This window comes from Indicator indicator, chromosome Z (assembly GCF_027791375.1).
Source record: "Indicator indicator isolate 239-I01 chromosome Z, UM_Iind_1.1, whole genome shotgun sequence".
NCBI lineage: Eukaryota > Metazoa > Chordata > Aves > Piciformes > Indicatoridae > Indicator > Indicator indicator.
The window spans coordinates 75361591-75387850 of record NC_072053.1 but is presented as its reverse complement, the minus strand read 5'-3'; the positions used below and the strand labels follow the sequence as shown (position 1 = coordinate 75387850).

At 39.6% G+C, this 26260-nt stretch overlaps 1 protein-coding gene across 1 annotated transcript in view; it reads left to right on the top strand.

Moving 5' to 3' along the window:
- FER (FER tyrosine kinase) overlaps nt 1–26260 on the top strand; it is a 161963-nt gene that overhangs the window by 42358 nt on the left and 93345 nt on the right. The window contains exons 7-11 of the mRNA XM_054398079.1: nt 75–258; nt 3374–3511; nt 3872–3991; nt 23066–23188; nt 25690–25879. Of these exons, the coding sequence (XP_054254054.1) occupies nt 75–258; nt 3374–3511; nt 3872–3991; nt 23066–23188; nt 25690–25879 (755 nt within the window). The remainder of the gene's footprint in view (nt 1–74; nt 259–3373; nt 3512–3871; nt 3992–23065; nt 23189–25689; nt 25880–26260) is intronic.

Here is a 26260-nt window from a genome sequence, read left to right as displayed (position 1 = left end):
AGTCATGTAGTCTTCAAGTTTGCATACTTTTAAATCACCTTGTACATTTTTTATTTTACTTTGTTTTCTTCCAGGAAAGGAGACTGAGAAAGCCAAAGATCGCTGTGATAAAGCCACTATGAAGCTTCATATGTTGCATAATCAGTATGTGTTGGCACTGAAAGGAGCACAGTTGCATCAGCACCAGTATTATGATTCTACACTTCCTTTGTTACTTGATTCACTACAGAAGATGCAAGAAGAAATGATTAAAGCTCTGTAAGATGTGTTCATATATATTTTTAACTTGTGGAATATGTAGAATTCTAATTAATAAAATAATAAATTGTGGTTTAATTAATTTTATATCAAGGGATAACTAAAAAAGGTATTTTCATCTTACAGTTGGCAATACTTGTGCGTAGAAAAATATATCCAAATAATGCAGACAGTAGCTTTGAGTGGTTGTTTAAACATTCCAGCAAGACACCATCTTGTCATAAAACTTTAAAACCTTACAGATTGACTACAGTGTTTATAGCTGAGCTCATACTATGTGTCTTCAGCTAGCATATTACAGCAAGTTTGTTGGCTCTCTGGTAGTCTGTAGTTTTTATGAAATTCTGCTAGCAACAATGGGATTTAAACTGACCATCTGTCTTTAAAGTCATTGTGAAGTAAGGCCAGGCAGATGCATGGTTAATTATATGCATGGGAGAAGTAACAGGATCATATAAACCTGATTTAATTGTAAGGGATCAAACCTTAAAAAAACCTTTTTCCTGATAGATATTTTTAAGCATTGTTACAGAAGATGTGCAAACTGATGATCTCATAGAACAGACAATAAGAACTTTAAGCCCTTTTTCCTAGTTTGTAATCACCATGCTGCATCTTTGTCTTTGCTGAAGAATTATGTTATGGAGTCTATTCAGTAGGTCTTTTTCTAAGGTGTGGTTTAAATCACTTGTTCTAAAAGAAAGGGCAGTTTTTTTGGTAGATATTTTTGATTCAATTGTGAGACATTATTTAATTAATTTTCTTACCTTCTCTGAATTCTATGTTCATCCTCACTTCATCACACAGGAAGTTGAGGATTTCATGCTTTATATGCTTACATGGTATCACAGTATCACAGTATATCAGAGGCTGGAAGGGACCTCAAGAGATCATTGGGTTCAACCCCCCTGCCAGGCAGTCAGCACAGGAATGCATCCAGGTGGGTTTTGAAAGTCTCCAAAGTAGGAGACTCCACAACCACCCAGGGCAGCTTGTTCCATTGCTCCATCACCCTCACTATAAAGAAATTTCTCCTCATGTTGAGGTGAAATCTTCTATGTTCAAGTTTGAACCCATTGTTTCTTGTCTTATCACTGTGATCCAGTGAAAAGGGCCTCAGATACTTATACACATCGATGAGATCCCCTCTCAGTCTTCACAAGATTAAATAGCCCCAGGGATCTCAGTTTCTATTCATTGGGGAGATACTCAAGTTCTATTCATAGGGGAGATACTAAGTATCCTTGTGGCTCTCCATTGGATTCTCTCCAGCAGGTCTCTGTTTCTTTTGAACTGGGGAGCCCAAAACTTGATGCAGTATTCCATGTGTGGTCTCACCAGGGCAGAGTAGAAAGGTAGAAGAACTTCCCTGGACCTGCTGGACGCTCCTTTCTTGATGCATCCCAGGATGCCATTGGCTCTCTTGGCCACAAGAGCACATTGTTGTTCCATGGAGAACTTGCTGTCCACCAGTACTCCAAAGTCTTTCTCTGTGGAGCTGCTTTCCAGCAGGGCAGCCCCTAACCTGTACTGGTGCCTGTTGTTATTCCTCCCCAGATGTAGGACCCTGCACTTGTCCTTATTAAACTTCCTGAGGTTTGCGTGCACCCAGCTCTCCAGCCTGTCCAGGTCACATTGTATGGCTGCACATTGTATGGCTGAACACCCCACCTCCCCCCTCCCCAGTTTTGTATCATCAGTGAACTTGCTGAGGGTACTCTCAATCCCCACATCCAGGTTGTTGATAAAGATACTGAACAAAACTGGACCCAGTACCGATCCCTGGGGGACACCACTTCTCACAGGCCTCCAAGTTGACTCTGTGCCACTGATGACGACCCTCTGAACTCTGTTGTGGAGCCAGTTTTCAATCCACATCACTGACCAACCATCTATGCCACATCTCCTGAGCTTTTCTATGAGGATGTTATGGGAGACTGTATCAAAAGCTTTACTGAAGTCAAGATACATGACATCCACTGGTTGTTAACTGCTCTATGAAGAACCATATTTAATTCCTTTGATTCTGGTGCAGGTATTGAAATGAAATAGACTACTGCAGTAGTCTCTCTACAATCCTTTAAATCTTAATTTTGTATGTAAAATCATAGTAAAAGGTTACATTTCAATTTGTGTGCTGTAATTGGGGTGAATTTTTCAGAATCTATTTCATTGAAGAATTTTATGGTAGAGCGAGAATCTATTGAACCTGCTCACCTTTTCTGTGGCTGGAGTAAAAATCTGTAAAAAAACAGAGATTTTTTGGTGACGTCTGAATGCATTGGGAAATTACTCCTTTTTATTATTTGTTGCACAAAAAGAGGTGGTGATTTCTGGTGTACAGTTTGCTGTGGCTATCTTTGTGATACATACTTCCTTACTAATTCTGATTTTACAGATGAATTAGTTTGGTAGACTTAAAGAAATGTAGGTTAGCATTGCTAATGATGATGATGATTATTTATTATAATTACACAGATTCCTTTTCTTTTTGATAGACAAGGCTGAGTGGCTTGAACTTTGTTACAGGAATTCTTGCTTGATGCTGTTTCCTCTTGTAAATGTATGCTAACTTGTGGTTTATGCTTTTTTTTCTCTGAATGACAAATCATAAAATAACTATATGAAAAGAGATGGTTAGAACAATAAAGATAACCATTTGGTTTTTGGAAGGAAATGCACACTATTTTGTGACTTATTTTCATTATGCCAGAATGTGCTTATTTTGTCGGTCAGGGCACTGAAAGCTTTAGTGCAGGTTATAGCAAACACAGTAAGTCCTTTGTGAAGAGTTGTGTCATCAAGAAGCTGTATACATTTCTCTTCCTTGTAATCTCTACTTTTTTTTTTTTGTTTAGCTACCCTGTAAGTAGATGCACTGAAGTCAATCCAAGGAACATGATGTTAAAAGACCTCTCACTCATAGCCAAGCTGTAAAAAAAAAGGCCAGAGCTGATCTGCTCTTTCTTTGAGTAACATGTTGTCTTATTTTTTTCTATTTTTAGCCAGTTGCAACATGAGTCTGTAGAAAAAGCAAATTGAAATTTTGAAGTATGTTCAATGCCATCTGTGCCTTCAGTGCCATGTTACACACTGGAATTTTTTTCCTCTCCAGAAAAGGAATCTTGGATGAGTACAGCCACATCACCAGCCTTGTAACAGAAGAAATTGTGAATGTCCATAAAGAGATCCAGACCTCGGTTGAACAGATAGACCCTAACACTGAGTATGACGACTTCATAGATACTCACAGGTATGCATTTTAATATTTTTTTTTTCTGAGAAATCCTGCATTAAGCTATAGCAGTGCTTAAGGATCAGAGCTGTGAATTGGTTTCTGTTTGATTTCTTTGACATTGTTACTTGTAAATCTTTATCCTAGTTTGAAAATTTGTCTATTTGCTTGCACAGAAAACCATTTTATTATCTAGTATGATTTTAAGAATATGTTCTTTATTTGAAGAAAAATGAATATATATCCAGTTGCTACCTTTTATTTTTTATGTGCTGTTAACTATATTGTAAAACAATTAAAACTGTAATTATTTTATTTATTATCTATTGATAGATATATGCTCATTTTGAAAAATATAACATTTATTTACTGACTTAGGTCATCAGAAGTTGTTGAACAAGAAATAGAGTTTGATACGTCTTTATTAGAAGAAAATGAAAACCTTCAAGCTAATGAGATCATGTGGAATAATCTAACAGCAGAAAGTTTACAAGTCATGTAAGTCTTTCTTTATGAATGTTTCGTCCTTTGGAAATGCTGCTATACATTATATTTATGCTCACTTTGATCAGCAGAGCTGTGTTCTCATTTTTAAGTCCCATGCTGATTTCATTGTTTCTTTGCACAAAATACTCCTCCCCAGCGCCCCCAAAACATTTGTCAGCACTTTCAATGTATGTTCCTCTCCCTGCCAGTTAATCTATATGCAATGCCTCAAATCCATCATGATCCCTCTTTGGGAGCAAATTAATTTATCCTCCCAAAAGTGCATGCACATTCAGTGCTCTAGGAACCTGAAGTATTGAAATCTTTTGATGAAATCACTGACAACAATGAATGTAGTCAGTGATGTGAATTGCAGAAAGTGGTTAGGAATTTCACTTGTTTACTAGGTGTTTGCTTTCAGTTTCCAAAGGAAATTCGTATTCATTATTGTGACCTTTAAAATACATTAACTTAGAGATGTAGCTATTGTATTGCATTTCATGGACCTTTTAGCTGTTCAGGGTCATAAATTATCTTTATGTGTATGTCCTTAATATATTGCCTAGTTAAAGCTTTTCCTCTTTTTTTAAACCAACTTCATGTTTAATAATTTGTTGTTAGAGAAAAATCTCCTGATGAGGTTATTAGGCTCTTATATGAAGAGCCTCAAATTATGACATGAGATGGTCCAGTGCAGTCACTTGTGAGATTGCAGCTATTAACTTTACATTTAATTGATTTTATATCATGACAACTTAAAATGGAAAATTCAGGGGATTTCATTGGTTGGTAGTATTGTCTCTACTGTATTTCAGTCAATATTAGCCTTATTGGAAAATTTTTCCTTTAAAAAGCACAATTTTCCCAAAGAAGATACTGATGGTGTATTGTGGGTTTAAAAAAAAAAATCATAAAAAATTTTCACACTATGACCTGTACTTCTGGTAGACTTTTCTGAAACCGAAAACCATAGTGAGTCCCAGTAGCAGTGTGGTGTTTCAAACATAAATACATACCAATGTCTTCTGCAAATTATTCTAATCACTGTGTTTTCTCAACATGATGGAATGTCTAGATTTTATTAATTTGTTTTCAAGGCCATTAATCATCATCTCTCTTTTCTTGTGCAAGCTTGATTACTTTTCCTATATTTATCCCTTAACAGTTATTGAAATAACCTTTTTAATAAAAAGTTTCAGTCTCCTTTGTCAGACTCCTGAGTCCTGAAGCAGCTTCACCTTCCTTATGAAAGGATTCCCTGATAATTGAAGACCTTCCCTCCCCTTAAAACATGTTTCTGTTTATAATATATTACTAAATTGAGATTATTCCTGCTTAAGCTATGTAAAAGTTGTACATCTAGAGGTACTTCAGCACAGTAACAGGAAAAATATTAGCACTGAGCCTCCCTTATCAAGAAAAGATTAACATTTTTCAAAGATTTTGCCTTCCCGTCGCTCAGAAAGAGCTATATTTGGCTTGTCTTCTGTATCTCATTGTTTGGAAAGAGGTTATCAACATCTCTAGGTGAAAGAGATGAAATGCTACTTTTCTAGTAAATAATTCTGGCGTATTTGTGTTTATAAATGTGTGTCTGAGTATTTGCCTACCTATATACTTTAAAGTGTCTTGTTATAAATCTGGTATTTACCCATTTTGAATTCTTTTGTGAATTTGAGAGAGAAATTTTATGTTGTGATACCATTTTTGGAACAGGAATCAAGTACTTGTTGTAAGTGTTGCTGTTTCTAAGGTGTTTGCTTTCTGGTATATATTTAAGATTCTGAGGACAAAAAAAAAAGTTTTAACTCTATTAGGACAGAGAAAAGTTTGACCTAACAACTTTCTTCTCTCTTGCATCAGTCTACTGGTAAAAGTCTAGGGAGGAGAACAAGAAGAGGATTATCATGCAATGCTCTTTCCTTGGGATCATCTCTCGATTTCCCATAATTTTAAGCTCAGAAATGTTTTGAGACAGAATTAGTTTTTGTTTCTAATAGGCTTAGAAGCAGTGTATTATAGTCATAGATTTATATTTCTGTTGTGAATTTGTTCAGTTAGTTGTAGTATGTACGTGCATCTGCTGTCCACAGAATTTTTGGTCATGGAACACTGGAGATTAATTTCATTGTATGTGAACCTGCTACTTCTTAGTTTTATTTTATAGCTCTTAAGATCCTGTTTTGGAAGATAATAGAACCAATATATTCCTTAACATGTATGATATTGTATACTATTGTCATACTTCTACTCTGTGATCTCTTTTTCAGAGCCATCTTTTGCTTTAGTCTGTCCTCTCATAAAACTTATATCCTTTAGGAAGCTTATAATCTATATTTAAATATTTTCAAGGTTACTGTACAGGTAATCCAGATGCATAGTTTAGGGAGAGACATACTGAAGTTTCCTGTACTCTCGTTTTGCTTTGGTCTTAAAAAACCCTAGAGAATCATTGTTTGATTTTCTTGTCACTGTAGTATACCAAGCCAGTGTTTTCATGGAACCATCTATTGTAATTCCAAGATTTCTGAGTTGTAATAGTCATCATAGAGCTATTCATTATATAAATAAAGCTTTAGATAATTTTCTCCCTGTGTGTTTGCCAGTTAATTAATTAATCTGCTAAATTATGTCCAATTATTTAGTATCTAAGATACAGAATGATTCTTTCATTTTCTTCATGGTCAGGCCCTTCACTATATCTCAAATAACATTGTACGGTTGTGGTAGTTTTAGGCTGATGCTGCTATGGCTGGAACAGAAGCAGCAGCAGTGGAGTCCCGAAGAGCGCTCAGTAGCTCTATTCCTGTGCCAGCCCCTTCTGCTGCTGACGATCCAGCAGTGAATTTCCAAGTCTCACTAGTGTCTGTAAACCTGGTTGCTCTTTTGGAAAAGGATCCTTCTCATCCAACTCCAATTCCACCTCCACATAAACCCAAAGGCAAATAAACCATTCTTGGATGACCCCTTAGAGGGTATGTCTAAGGGTGCACTTTTACTTGCTCCACTGCAGACAAGAGAGCAAGCCAAGAAAGGTGATAGTGATCAAGGTGATGAGGAAGAAGACAAATTTTGTCTTTGAAGTTTTGCTGAATACGTGAAATACGATAAAGATGCAAACCAATGTAAGGACTCTGAGAGGTCAGGAAACAAAGAAGATGATTCTGAACTTAACGGCATCCAACAGAGGCTTCTAGCAGGGAACCCTAAGAAAGAGCAGGATGAAGAAGAGGAGGAAGAAGATGGGGGTGATGAAGACAAGGATGATACGCAGTCAGCTAATGCAGCCAGACAGGAAATTAGAAATGTAAGAAAAGATTATCTCAGAGGAGAAACTGAACCAATTATGAGTTGATTGGGAAGGTGCTATGACACAGTGCTCCTGCTTTAGAAGTAGGTGACAAGTCAGCAAAACAGTTAGGAACACTTGTAAAGGATTCTAGAATAGATAAGCATATAGGGAGTTCCATTGGTAAAGTTTCCCTGTGGATGCACCTTTTATTGGCTCTGCTGGTGTGGCATCCATCCAGGGATGATTTACCCTGGAAACCACAGAAGTGGTCTAAAAGAAATGAGGAAATCAAGTATTTGAGAGAGTTTTCTGTGAGAGAAATAATTTGTGGAGTTCATGGTATGCTGAATCCTGATGGGAACAGTTTCTTGCCAAGAAACTCATTAAACTTGCTCCTCCTAATTATGCTGATATTTGAGCAAGCAGAATTGTGGCAAAAAAAACTATGGAGGAGCACCTCCTGGTGCTGGTAACCAACTGGTGGTTATCTTACTAACCAAATGAGGCAATTGGAGGATTGTATCACATGTTTCTTAGGTCTCAGTCATTAAAACTCTGATTGGAGAGATCAAGGATTGCATGAAAGAGCTGAAGGAGGAATTTAAAACCTCCATATGCAAGTTGATGAAGGGAGGTGAGATCACTTTTTCCTTTTCTGGATGGATACAAGTTTCAGTAGTCAGGAACAGATGTCCTCCTAGAAGGCCAGTTCAAACTAGGCCAATCCAAAATATATAGCAGCAATGACATGGGAGTCTTTGGATAACCCTATGTAACCAGTTCGGTAAAAATATGAATAAGTGGGATGGTCAACCCACCTCTGTTCTTTTCAAGAGAGTGCAGGAGCTGCAGAGTGGCAGAACCAGAGGTAACAATACCAGAAGGGTAGCTGCCACTACCTCAGTTTCCCAGAACTCTGATTGCTCCAACAGTGTTTCTGACACTAACACTAAGCACTGTGTCAACTGCACATGTAAATGCAATTCCTATAATTAGGGGTGTCCTGCCTCCTGCTAGGGGGAGGAGAGGGATGATGGAGATAACAGAGTCTATTGTGATGTATTCATTCAGTGGCCTGGCACTTCAGAATTTCAGAAGTACAGGGCCTTGGTTGACACAGGAGCTCAGTGCACTATAATACCATCAGATTATCAGCAGTCAGAGTCTATAACTATTTTGGGAATCACTTGTGGATCTCAAGAGTTGACCAAGTTGCAGGGTGACGTAAGTTTATCTGGGAAAGAGTGGAAGAAACACACCATTATAACAGGACCAGACGTACCTTGCTTTTTGGGAATTGACTTTCTGAGAGAAGGGCGTTTCAAAGACACTAAGGGTTACAAATGGGCTTTTGGAATAACAACTGTACAAATTAATGGAGGAAAATTAAGGTTGTTTGTTAGACCTGAACTTTCAGATGAATCTGCACTTGTGGGAAACATGAGATAGAGGATAGGAAATTGCTAGTTGCCTCTCAAACTGTGCATCACAGGCAAACAGAATCAACCATGACTCGTTGGTGCCCATTCACAACCTGATTCGTCAATTGGAAGATCAGAAGATCATCAGCAATGCATTCACCTTTCAATAGTCACATTTGGCCTGTGCAAATGCCAAACAGAGAATGGTGTCTAACAGTTGACTCTCGTGCCCTGAACGAAGTGACTCTATCCATAAGTGTTGCTGTACCAGACATTTTGGAACTCCATTGGAGTTCCACTGAGGTGGAATCCAAGGAGGCCAAATGGTATGCCAACACAGACATTGCTAATGCTTTATTCTCTATTCCCATAGCAGAGGAATTCAGGCCTCAGTTTGCCTTCACCTGGAGAAGATTCCTATCTTCAATATATATTCAATCATTTACCCCAGGGGTGGAAATACAGTTCAACAATTTGTCATGCAGTTATCCGTGATACTTTGGAGAAAGGTGGAGCTCCAGAATACGTTCAGTTCATCAATGACATTATTGTGGGGTAAAATTGCTGAAGAAGTCTTCAAGAAAAGTACCACAATAATTGACACTCTGTTGGAAGCCAGTTTCACCATTAGCGAGACAAGGTAAAAGAAACTGCCAGAGAAATCCAGTTTCTGGGAGTGTGGTAGCAGGATGGTTGCTGTCACATTCCACTGGATGTGATAAAGTCTGTACGAGGTCAGAGCCCTTAAATAAGAAGGAAACTCCATGTTTCTTGGGTACAGTGGGATTTTGGAGACTGCACATTCCTGGATACAGTCAGATTGTGAAACCTCTTTATGATGTGTCTCAGAAGAGAAACAATTTTCAGTGGGGTCCTGAGCAACAAGTAGCCTTTGATTAGATAAAGACTTGTCCTGAAGTGTCAAACCCCAAAACATGCGCTGACCCAGACAATGGACACTTCCTTTGGTCCAGATGGTCAAGGCAAATGTGTAGCACATGTAATTAACCTTGTAAGCACCAGTGAGTGTGCAAACCTGGACAATTCCTTAGGTCCAGATGGTCCAGGCAAATGTGTAGCACATGTAATTTACTTTGTAACACACCTGTGAACTCTCTGTGCCCCTGGCCATGTTTGGATAGGCCCCATCCTATAGGTTAAGGTATCAGGTATCTCAGCTTCTGAAGGGCACTAATTGTCTTCAGACAGTATTTAAACAGTCCAAGATAGTTTAAATTGGCCAGAGTAGCAGCTGAAGAGCTCATACTAATAGGCAACAACTACACCTGGGCCTTGTACCTGGACCAAGGCAGAAGGGGGAAAAGCTCCAAGACAACTGAATCTCAGAAGAGCTGTGGAAAGGCTACAGCCTGGTGACAGAGCACACAAGAGATAAAGAGGCCCCCTATGCCTCTCTGAGCCAAGAGCTGCTTGAATTATAGTCACAACATCTGGGGAGAGGACAGAGGAGCAAGTTGTGAGTACCCGGCTAATCTGCTACAGAATCCAGTTTGTGGGAAACTGCAGATTACAGCACCTTTATTTCCAATTTGAATAACTGTACTGGAAATTCTTAGATCTGTGCTTAAATCATTTAAATATCTTTAAATGTGGAATGTAATACCCGCAACCGAATAACAGAAGCTGTAAATACACTTTGTAAATAAGTTATGGTGGTGTTTGAAGATAGCAGCACCAGGAAATATTAAATGTAAAATAAATAAAAATATATATTTTATTACAGTAGTCCATGCCATGGCTTTGGGACCTTTTCAAGCTGGTCTGGACGTTAAGAACATCCTATATACAGCTGCAAGTGAGAATGGTCCAAGCTGGTGCTTATGGCAGAGAGCTCCAGGTGAAACATGCAGACATCCACTTGTTTTCTGGAGTCATGGCTACAAAGGCTCAGGGGCAAATTATACTCCAACTGAGAAAGAGATTCTAGCTGCCTATGAAGGAGTAAAAGCTGCTTCTGAAGTAATTGGAACTGAACCACAACTTCTTCTAACTCCCAGATTGCCAGTTTTAAATTGGATGTTCAAAGGTAAAGGTTCTTAACCACATTATGTGACAGATGCCACATGGTCTAAGTGAATGGCTCTGATAACACAGCGAGCCCAAGTGGGAAGTCTTGAAAGACCTGGTCTGGTGGAAGTGATCACAGATTGGCCAGAATGCACTGACTGCACAAAACCTCCACAGGAGAGAGTAACTCGTGCTGAGGAAGCTTCTCCTTACAGTGATCTTTCTGATGATGAAAAGAAATATACTTTATTGTCCTGTTGGAAACAAGCGGAGATGGAAGTCTGCAGTGTGGACTCCAACACACTGAATCACAGAGGCAAAAGATGGAGAAGGAGAATCCAGTCAGTTTGCAGAGGTGAAAGCTGTCCAGCTAGCTCTTGACATAGTCGAACAAGAGAGATGGCCAGTGCTTTATCTCTACACTGATTCATTGATGGTAGCCAGCGCTTTGAGGGGTTGGCTAAAGCACTGGAAAAGGAATGGTTGGCAGAGGAAAGGAAACCCAATTTGGGCTGCTGATCTGTGGCAAGACATTGCTACTTGCATTGAGAAAATTCCAGTGAACTTGAGACACATTGATGCTCATATGCCTAAGAGTAAAGCTACTGAGGAACACCATCACAAACATCAGGCAGATTTAGCTGCAAAAGTTTTTCAAGTAGATACATACTGTGATCTTGACCTAGACTGCAAACACCAAGGTGAGCTTTTTCTAGCCTGGTGGGCTCACGATTCGTCAGGACATCATGTCAGAGATGCAAGCTACCAGTGGGTTTGTGACAGATGAATTGACGTTTCCAGGATGGTATCACTGAAGTCATACATGACTGTGAAATTTGTGCTGCTGTTAAGCTGGCTAGGTGAATCAAGCCCTTGTGGTATGGTGAATGATGATCTAAGTACAAGTATGGTGAGGCATGGCAGATTGGAAACAAACTGGTAAACAATATGTGCTCCCTATGGTAGAGGCAAGCACTGGATGGCTGGAAACTTATCCAGTACGTATCCATGTAACTGCAAGTAACACCATTCTTGATCTGGAAAGACAAATCCTGTGGAGACACGGAACTCCAGAGAGAACTGAATCAGGCAATGGAACTAATTTCAAAAACAATCTTGTAAAAGACTGGGCCAAAAAGCATGGCATTGAGCAGATATACCTCATTCCCTACTATGCACCAGCTTCAGGAAAGATTGAATGTTACAACAGTTTACTGAAAATCAGTCTGAAAGACATGGGGGGTGGAACTTGAAAAACTGGGAGAAACATCTAGTGAAGCAACCTGGTCGGTAAATAGCAGCAGATCAGTAAATCAAGCTGGACTTGCACAGTCAGGTTAGTTACAAAAGGTAGAAGGTGATAAAGTTCCTGTTATTTGAGAAAATAATCTGTTAGGCAAAACTGTTTGGGTATTTGCTCCTTCAGGAGAGGCCAAGCGTATCTGAGGGGTGCTTTCTGCTGAAGGTCCTGGTCATACTTACTGGGTAATGCAAGAGAATGGTGAAATTCAGTGTGATCCACAAAGAAATCTTACTTCAGCTGAGAAAGTTTAAATTCAGAGTGTATAGTACAAGCTGTTGGGAGTTTCTGTTTTAGGTACAACATTGTGCCCAAGAGAAGAATTGATGAGGAATATACGGTACACAAGCATGAACCCTGAGTCACCTGGGAAACCCTGTTCTTTTCTTTGTCTCATCTGTGAAGAGACAAACTGTTTTCTTATTTCCTGTTTTTTTAACTTTTGAATCACCTACCTCCTAGATAGCCAGAGAATGAACTGAAAATGTAGACTTTACTACTCATTATTGTAGATACTGTTTTAGATTAGATGGATAGTATTAGCAAACAATGGAATTATTTAGAAGGGGTGAATTTTGATAGTTTCAGGCTGATGCCTAGGAAATTTTCCACAGATCTTGAGTAGGAAGTAGTAGAATGTAGATAAATTACCATTAGATGTAAAAGGAAAATATTGACAAGATCTAAATAATCCCATTGGTCTGATAACTAACAAAGTCAGTTGTATAAACTATTTTTGCTCTTTCTCAGCTCTAGCTGATAGTAGCAGATACTAGCTAGTGGGTTTTGCTTGGCTGTTGCTGACCTTGGCTGCATTCTTGTGTGTCGTGGGAGGTGGTGATTAAGAATGGAGGATGATGGTTATTAATTATGAATTATGAAAATTATTATTTATTAATTATTTAAATTATTAATAACTGATTAATCACCTTATATATATTGATTCAAATGCATGGTTGTAGAAATATAGTCCATAACTGGTTTAGTATTTACAATTATACCCAATTATAATACTTACAGAATTTGTTTCTAATTAAGGGAATGAAAGGGTGCAGTTCTGCTGCTTGTCCACTAGATGGAAACTCGACAAGACGCGGCTGTGGCTATGTACAAAGATATTTATAATGTTATCACGAGGCAAGTCAAGCTGGAAATACCACGCAGCTACACGCGGGCACTTTGAATAGAATCTTACTGAATGTTGCACACATGGAAAGATATGTTCTGTCTTTCTTTGTAGTGACACAAGTTGATAGGTTACGCTGGTGACTCGCTGCTGCCGGCTTTCTGCCAAGGTCTGGTCCCATTTGGGCGGTGACTTTCTTTCTCCTCCCACCTCCGCGTGTTGGGGCAAGGCTTTCTTTCTCCTCCCATGGTCGCGGGGAAGGGTGGCTTGCTTCCTCCTCCCACGGTTGTGGGGAGGTGACTTTCTGCCAATCGGTGGCTTCCCTTAGCAGGGTCGGAGCGGCAGGGCCAGTCCGGGGGTCAGTCTTATGCAAAGAGGTGACAGTTCCTGGTAGGCGGGGTCGGTCCTCGCGATCAAGATGAGGGTTTCGGGGTGGTGTGGTGAAGCGGCGCTTCCCCCTTGGCTCGGCTGGAGCTGACAGTGCTGAATCTCTCAGTGACTGCTCCCATTTAAGGTGACACTGCAGCCTTGATCTCAATGGAGAGGATATTTTCTCTCTTGCTTTCTCGGGGAAATCCCAGATTACATTACCCTAACAGCACAGGGCTGTGGAGCTGCAACAGTAGGCAGCTCCTTTTCTGTCCTGCAAATGGGGGGGTTATGCAAGATGCATTTCTGCTTATGGCTGCTTATGGCTTGCAGCAGTTCTGGACTGCCAGGCTTAGGGCTAGTCCTTCCCCTTCTGGGCTAAAGCTTACCCTCGTGGCTGTTTTCCTCAGTCTTTTTGACTGGTCTTATGACGCTGGCATCCTGTAGATCAGTGAAGGGATCATCCTGTTTGCTGGTTCCTCAAGCAGCTCAGTGGGCTGGCTTCTTTCCATATCACAGAGGTTTCTAGTATGCTTGCATTTGAGAAGGCTTACAGCTTACACAGCGCGAGCTTACCTAGCGAGTGAAGGCAAAAGGAGAGAGCAAGGTAGTAAACAAATGGAGTAGTATGTATAGATTTCTCGAGGCTGGATGTGGCCAGTGGGCACACTTGTCAACAACCTGCTTCATCCTATAGAAAAGGTGAAGCTAGAATTATGCCCTGAGATGGAAAGAGCATGAGCATGCCATGCGATGGTTGCGTGTAGTTGTTTACCCCTTAAGAGACAGGTTGGCACATGGGCCTTTGTCCTCCTCTCCAGAAAGGAGGGTGGAAAGAGGGGACTTACCAAAACATGTTAGGACAAGTTTGCTGGTATCTGGGGGCATAATTCTGGGCATATGGTGCCTTCACTATGTTGTGTTGTGGATAAGTACTAATAAGCTTCTCTCTGCTTTTATCTTTTCTTATCTCCTTTCCGTTGTACTGGAGGGGAAGGGGGTAGAGAGGGGGAAGCTATTGATAACCCTCTGGCTTTGTCCAGGGGGGTTCTTGTGTATTTATAAATTGTAAATATATGTAAATATTGTATATTTTGTACATATACATTGCATTTTATATTTCTAGATTTTAGTTTGCTTGTAAATACAGCCTCATCTGCTTCCAGCTGAGCTGGTCTGGCAATTTTATTTTGGGGGTAATTCTCCGAATTAGTTGGGGGGGTGATTTCAAGCCACCACAATGTTCAGCATTCTTTCTCAGTTTTCAAACTGTCATTTTATTTGGATTATTCTGAACATATTAACATATTAAGGAGTGCAGATTTTTGTGAAGCTCCACTAGGTCCTGGCACTGTAAAAAACTGTTTATTCTTATCTTTTTAAAAAGATCCATTCTGTGTGTGTTGAAACAATAGAAGTTTGACTGTTGATCTTTACTGAGATAATGGGCTCAGTTCCTCAAAATACTACAATTGTATGAAGTTCAACAAGGCCAAGTACCAGGTCCTCCATCTGGGTCACAACAACCCTGTGGTAAGCTACAGACCTGGGGATGTGTGCTTGAAAAGCTGTGACTTGGAGAGGGACCTGGGGGTATTTGTTGACAGTCAATTAAATGTAAGACAGCTTCAAATCTGTTGATTTTCAGATTCATGGGCATTGCTGTTTGTCCCATCCTTTGAGTCTTGTTCTCTGCCATGCTGGCATCAGGAATAAAATTCTTGTCTTGAAACCTTTATAAACACAAAGACCAAAACAACATTCTCTAATGTTTCTAAAATAAACTCTTAAATCCTGCTAATACCAAAAAAAGTCCTAAAAACTTAAAGAACTATGTGAAAATTAAACCATCAAGTAAATGTACAGGAAAAGAACAAAAGAAGATGGTATATCATATAAAGTGCGCTTTTCAAAATGAAAATTTCTTTACAGAGCTCCTTTTTAAAATTGCTGGCACGCTCAAAAAAAAAGGTTTGAACCAAAAAAAAACTTAACCTAGAAACTTATAAAACAATTTACACTTGCTTATTACTTACCTTATCAATTACTAAATACTTACATACAATTATTACCTATAGCTTAACATTCTTACGTATTATTTACCGTATCTTATTACAAATACCACATTTGTCTTATTGATCATTATTGTTAGTGTAAAAATGCAATGACTACAAACATCAGAAGAATAAGTGTCCAAAATTTCATACAATCAAAAATAATGCCAAAAACACTACCCATATCAGGTTTGCTTTCACAAAATACTAAAATACCTTTCTTTTCAAACTTAGCACTGTTACTTTAAATCTTGCAGCTTGCAGCCGCCTGCAAGCATGGGAGAGAGAACAGAGAGTAAAAAGGAGGGGATGAAGGAGGGGGAAGGTGCGGAGTAGTAAAAGTACTTGTCCCACCATTTACAAGCTGTTGTCATTAAGCTATCTATCACTGGGTTAAGGCCCCTTTTTATTGCAGTAACAGCAGATGGTAACTTCTTTCCTCTGAACCCTGTCAGCCTGTTTCTACTCCTGGCGGTTTCTGACTTTCCCTTACAGCAGTTACATACAATTTAGCCTTCGCCTTTTGTTTCTCCTCATCCCTTCTTACATATACCTTCTGAGCCTCTCTCAGTAAATCTTCTAACCCTCTGTCTTGCCAGTCTTCAATATTCTCCAACTTCCTTCTAATATCTCCCTATGATTTCGCTACAAACTGCATCCTGAGAGGTGTCACTCCAGCTGCAGAATTAGGCCACTTCTGATCTCCTGGTGGCCCCCCTGGTTCCCATATTCTTATCCCAGCCTGTCTGATCAAATATCTTTCCTCTGTGGTGAACAGAATACTCAAAATAGATTGCACCTCTCACCATGTATATGTATTGGAGCCCAAAAATTGATCCAATCTCTCAGCTGCACCTAAGGGGTCATCCAACAAAGCACCCATTTCTTTCTTGAAATTACGCACCTCTGATGTATTAAGAGGTGCAGTCACAAATCCTATTCCTCCCTGGCCCTCCTCCATAGGCACTTTCCTTAGTGGATGTAATCCTACACTGCTTTCCCCTTGGTCATTCCTAACCCTGCTTCTCCTTCTTGTTCGAGGGGGCGAGTGAGGGGGGGCCGGTTGAGGAGGTGTTGGATTTGGGGGATCTCGACGTCGACCCCTGTCCTGATTATAAGGTATTGGTGGTAGGTTATCCCAGGGTTCCCATTTTTCCTTTTCCCTGTCTTTGACCTCTTCCTTGTCTTTATCCTTTTCCTCAGATTTTAATAGTAATACTAGAACAGGGGAAGGATGTGAGGCACTAACCCAAATAGCAGCATATTCACTCTTTTCCTGATTAAAAGGCTTTTTAGAGTTCACATGAAAGTCCAGGGCTTGACAAACCCAGTCCTCAAAAGATCCCAGAACAGGCCAGTATACACATAATCTTGATGGTTCTTTTGACCATACCTTCATACAGTAGTGAATCATTTTTTCCTTTGATTTCCCTTTTAACAGCCTGCAATCTTCCCAATACTGTACCACCACCTGAGTGGACTCTCTGGAGGGATAAAGGGTAAAAGCTTTCCTACTTCCTGTTCTAAAGATTTACTCTTCTTTTCTCCCATTTTCTTAATTAATTTGTCTCATGACTACCGCAAATATTCATGCAAGTAAAAGAATCTCAATAATTCCCACCCGTGAATGCTGTCTCATGGCTACCCACAAAACTCATGCAAGTGGAAGAATCCCAGCCCGGACCCGCAAATTCTCTTAAACTCTTAAGCTTAAGCTTCGGTCTTTCACAGACTGGTTACCAAGGTTACCAAGGGTCACAGCCCTGGCGAACAGCTCAGGCAGGAGCAGCAACTAAAAGATTCTGAAGCTGAGGTAGCTTTGGAACTCAAATAGGTAGCTGAACCCAAACACAAGTAGCTGTAACCTCCCTACCCAGACGGAATACAATTTTACTCACCCTTGTCCGGATCTTCGTGCACAAAGTATTACAAGGGATAACATATTGCCAATTGAACAAAAGGAATTCCTTTGCTTGCTTTTATTCGGGTTTAGAAAGCACTGATTTCCTGTCTTCTGAAGCCACTGAAACCTCTGGTGGAGCGCCCCTTCAAATGAAGCCAGAAGACAGAGAAGATCAAAGCTTTCCCAGCCAATGCACCAAAATTGTTATAAATACGCTAGCCAGAAAAATGTTGTTTAAATTTTATTGGGAATAGAAGCAAGCAAACAGCGGGCACTGGGCTGGGGCGACAAATCACAGCAACCACTACAATAGCTTCTCTAATTTTATATAGTTACCTTATCTACATAACAAGCTTATGCTAAATGGAAGGCATGGATATGATAATGAGTTCTCGGAATGGGGTGCTCATGCACATTCTGTTTGGCAGGGGTCTTCTGGGGGGGAGTCGAGAAAGAAATCTTCCTCACAGTGTCTGCCAAATAACCTCCCCCCTTAAGCGTACACCGTTCCCAAGGCTTCTTATTTGAAATGCACATTCCAAGACATAGCTGGTAAAGCTGGTACAGCTTTTATCTCTGGTCTGATGCCTCTGGAGCTTGATTTGTCTGGTTAAAAAGTCTTCGTGCTTTTCGAAAACGGCTTCTTGCAATCTTTCAAAACAAGGTCCTTGATCTTTACTCCTAACTCACCCTTTAACACAAATCACTTCTTACATCCATAACAACAGTCAACTAAATATACGTCAGCAGTGTGCCCAGGTGGCCAAGAAAGCCTATGACATCCTGGCTTGTATTAGAAACATCATGGCCAGCAGGAACAGGGAGGTGATCATTCACCTGTACTCAGTACAGCCTTGGTGACAGTTATCATGACATGGTGGAGTTTAGTATTATACAGGGTAGAAGCAGACTAACAAGTAGAATTACAACCCTGGACTTTTGCAGAGCTAATTTTGCTCTCTTCAGAGACATACTTGCAGAAACCCCATGGGCTGAGACCCTGGAGGGTAAAGGAACCCAAGAAAGTTGGTGAATTTTTAAAAACACTTCCTCTAAGCCCAAGCTAGGTATGTTCCTTGAGTAGAAAATCGAGTAGATGTGCTAGGAGACCTGCATGGCTGAGCAAGGAGCTCCTGAAGGACATCTCAGGGAAGAAAGAAACTTACAATTCATGATAGAAGGGATTTGTCACTTGGGAGAACTATAGAGAAGTTGTCAGGGCATGTAGCAAGGCAACAAGGAAGGCCAAAGCCCTCTTGGCCCTGAAACTGGCAAAAGAAGTAAAAGAGAACAAGAAGGGCTTCTTCAAATACATCAGTAGGAAAAGGAAGAATAGAAAAGGTGTGGGGCCACTGCTGAACGAGGAGGCAGCCCTGATAACTGAGGATGCACACTAGGCAGAGTTGCTGAATGCCTTCTTTGCTTCAATCTTTACACCTAAGACTGAACTCCCCTATATACTCCAGACCCTGGATGAAGGAGAGGAAGCCTGGAGGAGGGAACACTCCCCACTGGTTAGTGAAGACTGGGTTAAGGATCAGTTGCAAAAACTGAGTATTCACAAGCCCATGGGCCCTGATAAGATGCACCCAAGAGTGCTGAGAGAACTGGCTATGTTATCTCTCTGCCACTCTCCATCATTTTTGCGAAATTGTGGCAGACAGGAGAGGTGCCTGAGGACTGGAGGAGAGCCAATGTCACTCCAGTCTTCAAAAAGGACAAGAAAGAAGTTCCAGAGAATTATCAACCAGTCAGCCTCACCTCCACCCCTGGAAAAATGATGCATCTCAAGACACTTGGAAGAGAAGAAAGTTATCAGGAGTAATAAGCATGATTTACCAAGGGGAGTTCAAAGAGTGGTGATCAGTGGTATTAGGTCCAGCTGGAGAGCTGTAACTAGTGGAGTCCCCCAGGGATCAGTGCTGGGTCTGGTTCTGTTCAACATCTTCATCAATGACATTGATAAGGAGAGGGAGTGTCTGCTCAGCAAGTTTGTTGATGATACCAAACTGGGAGGCTTCCATTGGCTGATACAGTGGAAGGCTGTGTGGCCATTCAGTGAGACTTGGACAGATTGGAGAGCTGGGCACAGAGGAACCTAATGAGGTTCAACAAGGACGAGTGCAGAGTCCTGCATCTGGGAAGGAATAATAAACTGCACCAGTATAGGTTGGGAGGTGGTCTGCTGGAGAGCAGCCTTGTGGAGAAGGACCTGGGAGTCCTGGTGGATAACAAGTAGACATGGGACAGCAATGTGCCCTTATGGGCAAGAAGGCCAGTGGGATCCTGGGGTGTATTAAGAAAAGTATGTACAGCAAATCAAGGGAGGTTCTTCTCCCCCTCTACTCTGCCCTGGGGAGACCTCATTTTGAGTACTGCATTCAGTTTTGGGCTCCCCAGTTTAGGAGGGACAGGGACCTGCTGGAGAAGGTCCTGTGGAGGACTATGAGGATGATTAGGGGACTGGAGCATGTGCCTCATGAGGAGAGGCTGAGGGACCGGGGGCTTTTTAGTCTGGAAAAGAGAAGACTGAGAGGGGATTTAATTAAAGTTTATAAATATCTGAGGGCTCGGTGTCAGGAGGGAGAGGACAGGCTCTTCTCACTCTTCTCACAAGTGATAAGACGAGCAATGGATGTAAGCTGCAGCGCAGGAGGTTCCACCTCAACACAATGGGAATTTCTTTACTGTAAGAGTCACAGACCACTGGAACAGGCTCCCCAGAGAGGTTGTCGAGTCTCTGTCTCTGGAGACATTCAAGGCCTGTCTGGATGTGTTCCTCAGTGACCTGAGCTAGATTGTATGGTCCTGCTCTGGCAGGGGGGTTGGACTTGGTGATCTCCTTGGGTCCCTTCCAACCCCTGACCATGCCTGTCGAGCCCTTTGTATCACTGTTTAGTGCCCTCAAGAGGAAAAGAAGGTCTCTGGAGCTAAAATCAGATTGGTTTCTCAAACCCCGGTAGCAGGTGCTGCAGCTGCACCGGAGAACCAGCATATGCTGTTATCCGAAGGGGGAATCAACAAGTGTGATGGTTAGGATTCCTGGTTTTCACCCAGGCGGCCTGGGTTCGACTCTCGGTGTGAGGGGAATTTCAGCTCACGCTGACACAACAAGGCAATTGGAAAACAGGCACAAGCCCTCAGCCTTTTGAGGTGGCTTCTATTAGGTGTTCAAGATAGGTATCTTGTCAAGGAAGATGTTACATGTCACTCAGGCAAGTGATGTCTCCTGATAAATGTTGATTACCAAAGCAGGTATGATGTCTCTTGATAAATGTTTCTTACTATTACTGACTAATATTAAGATATTCTGAAAAGCATAACATAATAAAGTTCATGATTTTAAGATGCATTCATCAAAACCTGAGAGGAGGCAATAGAATTAAATAATTTTTTATCAATGGGCTTATGAATTATTATCCAAATTATTTTTTAAAATCTTCTGAAATACAAGTTCTGTTAAGCACAAGCTTTTATTTTTATTGATACTTTAGACAGAATGATGCTAGTAATGAAAGAAGTACAAAAGGCAGCTTTTCAGGTAGTCAGAACTTAGTTCAAAGATGTCTGCTATCTAGATTTTTTTTTTTGGGCTGTCTCATTTTGTTTGTTTCCATACCCATTAAAACCTGACTAGGTAGTTGTTAAAGCTAATAAGGATTATAATGACTAACTGCTTAGTAGTAAAATCACCTTTGTAAGATTTTTATCCAGGAGAGTAATAAGAAGGCCACAGGAAATTTCCTTTGACAAACCACAACCAAGATGACACAAAGCAATTGCAGAGATGTCAGTTCTAGCTAATTTGAATGAAAACTGGTGTTCAGGACAAAAATACAAGGAGACATGTCAGTTTAGTGTGTGTATAGTGCCTTGGTATTTTTTCTCAAGGATAGACACAGACATCCTAAAGAATCTCAGAAGTTCTAGGAAGAACTATGTCAACTTTATATTTCAATCTGATGTGGCCATATAAAATCTGATATTTTTGAAATGCGTATTCTGCATGTATACACTCATAGCTTCCTGGGATGAACAATCATATTAATTTGGTTTTACTTTCTTGAATATTGCACTCGATCATTAGATGCAGCATCTGCTTCCTGTAAATCAGTTGTAAGCCACAGTTAATTACAGTTTTGATTGGAAAGCTTAGCAAAAGGCAGCATATTTGTGTTACAAAATTGGCAGTTACATTTTTAGGAAGGCATTAAAAGAAAAAAGCTGGGTGATACTAAATTGGTCACACAGTGTAAGAAAATTGTTGTTTCTGATGAATTTGTCATACAGATTGTGATAGCCTAAAAGCAGCAAGATCTTTATTAAAAAGAGAACTATGAGGATACTACTTTGAGAGATTGAGAAATTATGTTCTTTTCTTATCTCAAAATAAATGCATGCAGATGTTTTTTTCATTTGGGAAATAAAACTTTTTTGTTCACTATATGGCCTTGTTGTAATAGTTTAAGTCTTTTAAGGTAAGATCCAGGACTGTCTAAATAACAAATATTTTTAATTAACATAAAGTATATCAACAAGGACTAATTCAACTTTCAGGATCAAATCATTCTCTTGGGTATATGTGGATATGAAATATGGTTCCTAAATACATAGAATCCATTTAAATGACTCTTAGTTGAACTGTCCCACTTCCTGATCTGGAATGATTTATGTGATATATCTGTGCTGCATACTATGTGTAGTTTGCCTTTGTCCCATTCTTTAAATGACTTCTAAATTGAAATTGGCTTTGAAAATACAGGGGAAGAACAATAAATCAGCTAAAGATGGATAGATAAATGCTGAGAAGGAAACGAGATGTACATATTGATTTTAGAAAATTGTTCTGCTTTAAGAACTGCATAAAGTCAAGAGATATATTTGGATATACATTTTAGAAGTCATCATATGAGCCATTTTATCTGCATGTTACAGAGTGCAGGTGTTACTGTACATTTGTTGACTTTTTTGTTAATAGGAGTGTTTGCCAGCGTAATTGCAAAGTGTCAATAATATGCAGTTTTAGTATGTAGTAACCCCTTCTATGTTAGTATGGAGTGTTCCTGTGTGAGTTTTGTCTTTCATTGAATTAACCTTTACCAAAGACTGTATGGCCTTAAAGTGTTAATTGTAGAGAAAAAGGTACAAATCAGTCTTGTAACAGAAAGTGTATTGTTGTTTCTAGAGATGAATACAACCCATTTACTGATTCTGCATATTTATTTAACATGTACTTCAGGAACTGGAAAACTTCTTTTTTTCAAAAAATATAATATGTATTTAATATGTATTAGCAATATATTAGGAAAACATTATTTCACAGAACTCAAAATACATTCTAGAAAAGTTGTCTTGATAGGAGAGTCTGTAAGCAGCAAATCTATTATCTTTTATATATAAAAGGTACAAAAGCTGTAATAATATGGGTTAATAATATGAAATTACATATTCACCAAATGAAATCACTAAGCACTAAGTAAGATAACTCAAAAAAATTATTATCCTTTTCATTTTCAAGGAAAAAAAACAATGTTCCCAAATACATACAGTTTATTTATTCACAGTATAAGTTTCTGAAATTTATGTCTTGCAGGTTGAAAACCGTAATAGAAGAACTGATTCAGACACAACAAACCCTTTTGTGCAAAGAGGAACTTGTGTTAGAACTGGAGAAAAAAATAGAAGAGTCTTCTAAAACTTGTGAAAAGAAATCTGAGTAAGTTGAAATGAAATTTCAAAATATAATAATTTGAGGGACAAGCATCTGTAATGCAATTTCTAAAACTTAAGTGACCTTCACTAATCTTGTTGTTAGTCAGACTAGTAGACTTATGCAGTAATATGTTTGGAACTCATCAGGTTCATTCTTTGTTGTATGTTCTTTACAAAAATGAATATGGATCTGATGCTCTGTATTGCTGCATAGTAAATAAGGCAGGCAAGGGATTAATGAGTGTTATACAGTGCTGTATATAAAAACTTACTATGAAGAATCACTCTTAAGCAAGATCTTTAGGACTTCTTCTGCTCCTGGTTAGAAAAAGTACTCACATCCCAGTCTAAAATGAAGTTAATGCAGCAGACAGATCTGTGTGTAAGTGATGTTTTTCATAATCTAGTTCAATCAGTCATAACCTTACTAATATGGGTCATAAATACTAATTTACAGTACCAGTGAATTGCAGTGCAAGTCTTCAGGCAATCCTGTATTCTTTCACTGAAGAGGTATTGAAGCTCTTTTTCAAAGGCATTTTGTCACTTCATACGTCAGAATGAAGTTAAGAGTATGTGAACTGGCCACTTGGGAGGAATATAGGGATGTTGCCAGTGTATATTGGAATTAAACCTGGCAAACAATGTGAAAAATAGCAAGAAGGTCTTCTTCAAGTATATTAGCAGAAGAGGGAACACCAGGCAAAATGTTGGCCTACTGCTGAATGAGATGGGTGAACTGATAACAGGGGATACATTACTAAATGTCTTCATTGCTTCAGTTTCTACTACTAAAACTGACCCTCAGTTCCTGGATGTGAGCAGGAAAGTCTGGAGGAAGGCTCTCCTAAGGTCAAGGCGGACTAGGTTAGAGATCACCTAGACAAGCTGGAGACCTTCAAATATGTGTTCCTTGATGGGATCCATGTACAAGTGCTGAAGGAGTTGGCTAAGGTTACTGCTACACCACTCTCATTCATTTTTGAAAAGTCATGGAGAACAGGGGAGGTGCCTGAGAACTGAAGGAGAGCCAGTATTACTCCAATTTTCAAAATGAGCAAGAAGGAGGGCCCAGGAAACTACAGTCCAGTCAACCTTGACTCCATCCCAGGAAAGGTGATTGAGTAGCTCATTCTGAAGGTTGTCTTTAAGCACACTGAAGAAAAGATTATCAGTAGTCAGCATGGATTCACAAAGAGGAAATCATACTTGGCCAATCGGATAAACTTCTGTGATGGTGCGACCAGCTGGGTAGGTGACGGGAGTCCAGTTGATGTTGCCTATCTTGACCTCAGAAAGGATTTTGACAGTGTCTCCCATAACGTTGTCATAAGCAAGCTTAGGAAGTGTGGGTTAGATGAGTGGACAACGAGAAGGATTGAAAACTGGCTGAATGATTGTTAACTTGCAGGTTAGGTCTGATTATCTTGAGATCATGGTGCATTGAAATCATGCAGTGTTTGAGATGTCATTCTAGCCAATGTGTATTCACCAAAGTGCTGCTGATGGTGGAAGGCCATCATTTTCACAGGCTAATCTCTTTTTTTCTCTGATAATGAGAAGAAGGAGGGTCTGTCTTTCAAGGACTGCTTCTATTATTCTATGATTCTATGATTGTCCTGAATACAGAGTGACTGAATACTGCGATTTTTTTTTTTCATACTGTTGTTCTGATCCCTCTACCTCCTTCATCTGCAGACTGTGAGGCCTCTTCATCTCTATACACCACTTGTTGCTGGATTCCAACTGAGTGTTTTTAGGGGTATCTTTTAAGGGTACTGTAGATGGTTCTCTCTCTTAGGCACCTTCTGTCCATCTTAGGTTTTGGCAGTTCTTGGGGATAATAGAATCATCTAGGTTCCTCTAGGTGTTCTAAGCAGTCTATTTCTCCTTCAGTAATGATTAAATTACATCCGTCTTGGGAGGGGCATTTAGGGAACAGCCATTTAAAAACATGCAGAAGACAAGAAAGAATAGCTTTTAAGGTTCAGATTTTAGCATCCTAAGAAGAATGTTAGACTCCAAGCCAGAAATATTTATGCAGATGGGGGGTGTTCCAATCCAGAAGAGACAATAGATATATCTAACTTGATGGATGAATTTATATTGGATGCAATATGAGTTGAATAGTGCTAATTATTATTACAACTGTGTGGGTTGCAGTGGATTTCTCATGTCTAGAAATCATCTTTTTAAAATATATATTTCCTCTCTAAAGAATGGGGAACCCTCATATTTATAAATTAAATAAAATGTGGATGAAAACAGTAGTTTCATCTCTCTTTCATCATAGATTGAGAAAAGAGAATGGGAAAGTAGGTGTTTGCTTGCATTGTCCTGTAGCTTTGAAAACTTTCTGGAATTGCTTTATCTGTTTGCCTTTGAATAAATTGTTGAGGAATTGTTTTTTTATTTTGTTTAGTTTGTTGGGTTTTTTTTAGCTTTTCTGAAAGCATGTATTTTAAATCATGCATATTTTATATTCCCCCCCCCAACTCCCCGCAGTATTGTACTCTTACTGAGCCAAAAACAAGCACTGGAAGAACTTAGGCAAACAGTTCAGCAATTAAGATGCTCTGAGGCAAAATTTGCAGCACAGAAAGAACTACTGGAACAAAAGGTTCAAGAGAATGATGGGAAAGAGCCACCACCTGTAGTGAACTATGAAGAAGATGCCAGATCAGTTACTTCTATGGTAAGTTTTACATCTGTTTTAATTAATTGTGCATATCTACTGTTGTACTTTAGTCCTGGGATCAGTGTCAAGGTATTCTCTGGGATGACTGAAGTGAATAAGCTTCACTTTGCATTGATGGAGTCTTGTTAGAAAACCAGCTCAGTTTATAATGTGTTTTCAAAGTGCAATGACTTGTAGCACTCTGTATGTCCAAACATTTGGTGCTTAGATTCTCATTAGACTGGTTTATAATCAAAGGTGTAAATCCATGAACAGATGCAGTAAACGTGACTGAGGACCTGTTGTTAATTTCGTTGGCAGTGTTAAAGAAACACATTCAGAGTTGTAGATAGAAAAATAACAGTAAATGCTGTTGGAATCACATAATTAAATAAGTAC